General features: G+C 55.9%; 1 protein-coding gene across 1 annotated transcript in view; it reads right to left on the minus strand.

Annotated features, from left to right (window-relative positions):
* LOC123993829 (mast/stem cell growth factor receptor kita-like) overlaps window positions 1-2,500 on the minus strand; it is a 24,020-nt gene that overhangs the window by 18,490 nt on the left and 3,030 nt on the right. The window contains exon 5 of the mRNA XM_046296297.1: window positions 308-497. Coding sequence (XP_046152253.1) covers window positions 308-497 — 190 coding nt within the window. The remainder of the gene's footprint in view (window positions 1-307; window positions 498-2,500) is intronic.

Raw genomic sequence — 2,500 nt, forward strand, 5'->3', positions numbered from 1 at the left:
TGTGCGTTTCAGTTACGTATTGCTGCCGCCTCTACACTCTAACCACTAGGCCACCCTACCTCCTCTACACTCTAACCACTAGGCTACGCTGCCGCCTCTACACTCTAACCACTAGGCCACCCTACCTCCTCTACACTCTAACCACTAGGTTACCAGCCTCCTCTACACTCTAACCACTAGGTTACCCTGCCACTACTCTGTCTGCACTATAGTTATTAAAATAAAATGATTGAATGAGATATTACACTGTGACCCGTCACATTGATGTCCCATGTGACTAGAGCGTGTATCTGTCTGTGGAGAGTACCTGTATCGGTGTCGTTGGGCAGTGATGACGTGCTCCGTGGTGTTGTGGAGGGTCTTGCCATTGTAAGCCCAGGACAGAGTGCCTGGTCTGGGGTAAGACTCAAACTCTACCCTGAGGCTTAGGCTCTCCCCTTCTCTGACAGCAGACTGGCTAGGCCGGGAGTCACCCAGCATACTGATGAAGCCTCGCTCTGGAGGGGGAACACACAGGGTGAGGCTCTCCCTCTCTCTGACAGGGTGAGACTCTCCCTCTCTCTGACAGGGTGAGGCTCTCCCTCTCTCTGACAGGGTGAGGCTCTCCCTCTCTCTGACAGGGTGAGGCTCTCCCTCTCTCTGACAGGGTGAGGCTCTCCCTCTCTCTGACAGGGTGAGACAGGGTGAGACTCTCCCTCTCTCTGATAGGGTGAGACAGGGTGAGACTCTCCCTCTCTCTGACAGGGTGAGGCTCTCCCTCTCTCTGACAGGGTGAGACAGGGTGAGACTCTCCCTCTCTCTGACAGGGTGAGACTCTCCCTCTCTCTGACAGGGTTAGACTCTCCCTCTCTCTGACAGGGTTAGACTCTCTCCCTCTCTGAGACAGGGTTAGACTCTCTCCCTCTCTGAGACAGGGTTAGACTCTCCCTCTCTGAGACAGGGTTAGACTCTCCCTCTCTGAGACAGGGTTAGACTCTCCCTCTCTGAGACAGGGTTAGACTCTCCCTCTCTGAGACAGGGTTAGACTCTCCCTCTCTGAGACAGGGTTAGACTCTCCCTCTCTGAGACAGGGTTAGACTCTCCCTCTGAGACAGGGTTAGACTCTCCCTCTGAGACAGGGTTAGACTCTCCCTCTCTCTGACAGGGTTAGACTCTCCCTCTCTCTGACAGGGTGAGACTCTCCCTCTCTCTGACAGGGTGAGACAGGGTGAGACTCTCCCTCTCTCTGACAGGGTGAGACAGGGTGAGACTCTCCCTCTCTCTAACAGGGTTAGACTCTCCCTCTCTTTGACAGGGTGAGGCCTCTCTGACAGGGTGAGGCTCTCCCTCTCTCTGACAGGGTGAGACAGGGTGAGACTCTCCCTCTCTCTAACAGGGTTAGACTCTCCCTCTCTTTGACAGGGTGAGGCTCTCCCTCTCTCTGACAGGGTGAGGCTCTCCCTCTCTCTGACAGGGTGAGACAGGGTGAGACTCTCCCTCTCTCTGACAGGGTTAGACTCTCCCTCTCTCTGACAGGGTTAGACTCTCTCCCTCTCTGAGACAGGGTTAGACTCTCTCCCTCTCTGAGACAGGGTTAGACTCTCTCCCTCTCTGAGACAGGGTTAGACTCTCCCTCTCTCTGACAGGGTTAGACTCTCCCTCTCTCTGACAGGGTTAGACTCTCCCTCTCTCTGACAGGGTGAGGCTCTCCCTCTCTCTGACAGGGTGAGGCTCTCCCTCTCTCTGACAGGGTGAGACAGGGTGAGACTCTCCCTCTCTCTGACAGGGTTAGACTCTCTCCCTCTCTGAGACAGGGTTAGACTCTCCCTCTCTGAGACAGGGTTAGACTCTCCCTCTCTGAGACAGGGTTAGACTCTCCCTCTCTGAGACAGGGTTAGACTCTCCCTCTCTGAGACAGGGTTAGACTCTCCCTCTCTGAGACAGGGTTAGACTCTCCCTCTCTGAGACAGGGTTAGACTCTCCCTCTCTCTGACAGGGTGAGACTCTCCCTCTCTCTGACAGGGTGAGACAGGGTGAGACTCTCCCTCTCTCTGACAGGGTTAGACTCTCTCCCTCTCTGAGACAGGGTTAGACTCTCCCTCTCTGAGACAGGGTTAGACTCTCCCTCTCTGAGACAGGGTTAGACTCTCCCTCTCTGAGACAGGGTTAGACTCTCCCTCTCTGAGACAGGGTGAGACTCTCCCTCTCTGAGACAGGGTGAGACTCTCCCTCTCTCTGACAGGGTGAGACTCTCCCTCTCTCTGACAGGGTGAGGCTCTCCCTCTCTCTGACAGGGTGAGGCTCTCCCTCTCTCTGACAGGGTGAGGCTCTCCCTCTCTCTGACAGGGTGAGGCTCTCCCTCTCTCTGACAGGGTGAGGCTCTCCCTCTCTCTGACAGGGTGAGGCTCTCCCTCTCTCTGACAGGGTGAGGCTCTCCCTCTCTCTGACAGGGTGAGGCTCTCCCTCTCTCTGACAGGGTGAGGCTCTCCCCTCTCTCTGACAGGGTGAGGCTCTCCCTCTC

Source organism: Oncorhynchus gorbuscha, linkage group LG13, assembly GCF_021184085.1.
Source record: "Oncorhynchus gorbuscha isolate QuinsamMale2020 ecotype Even-year linkage group LG13, OgorEven_v1.0, whole genome shotgun sequence".
Lineage (NCBI taxonomy): Eukaryota > Metazoa > Chordata > Actinopteri > Salmoniformes > Salmonidae > Oncorhynchus > Oncorhynchus gorbuscha.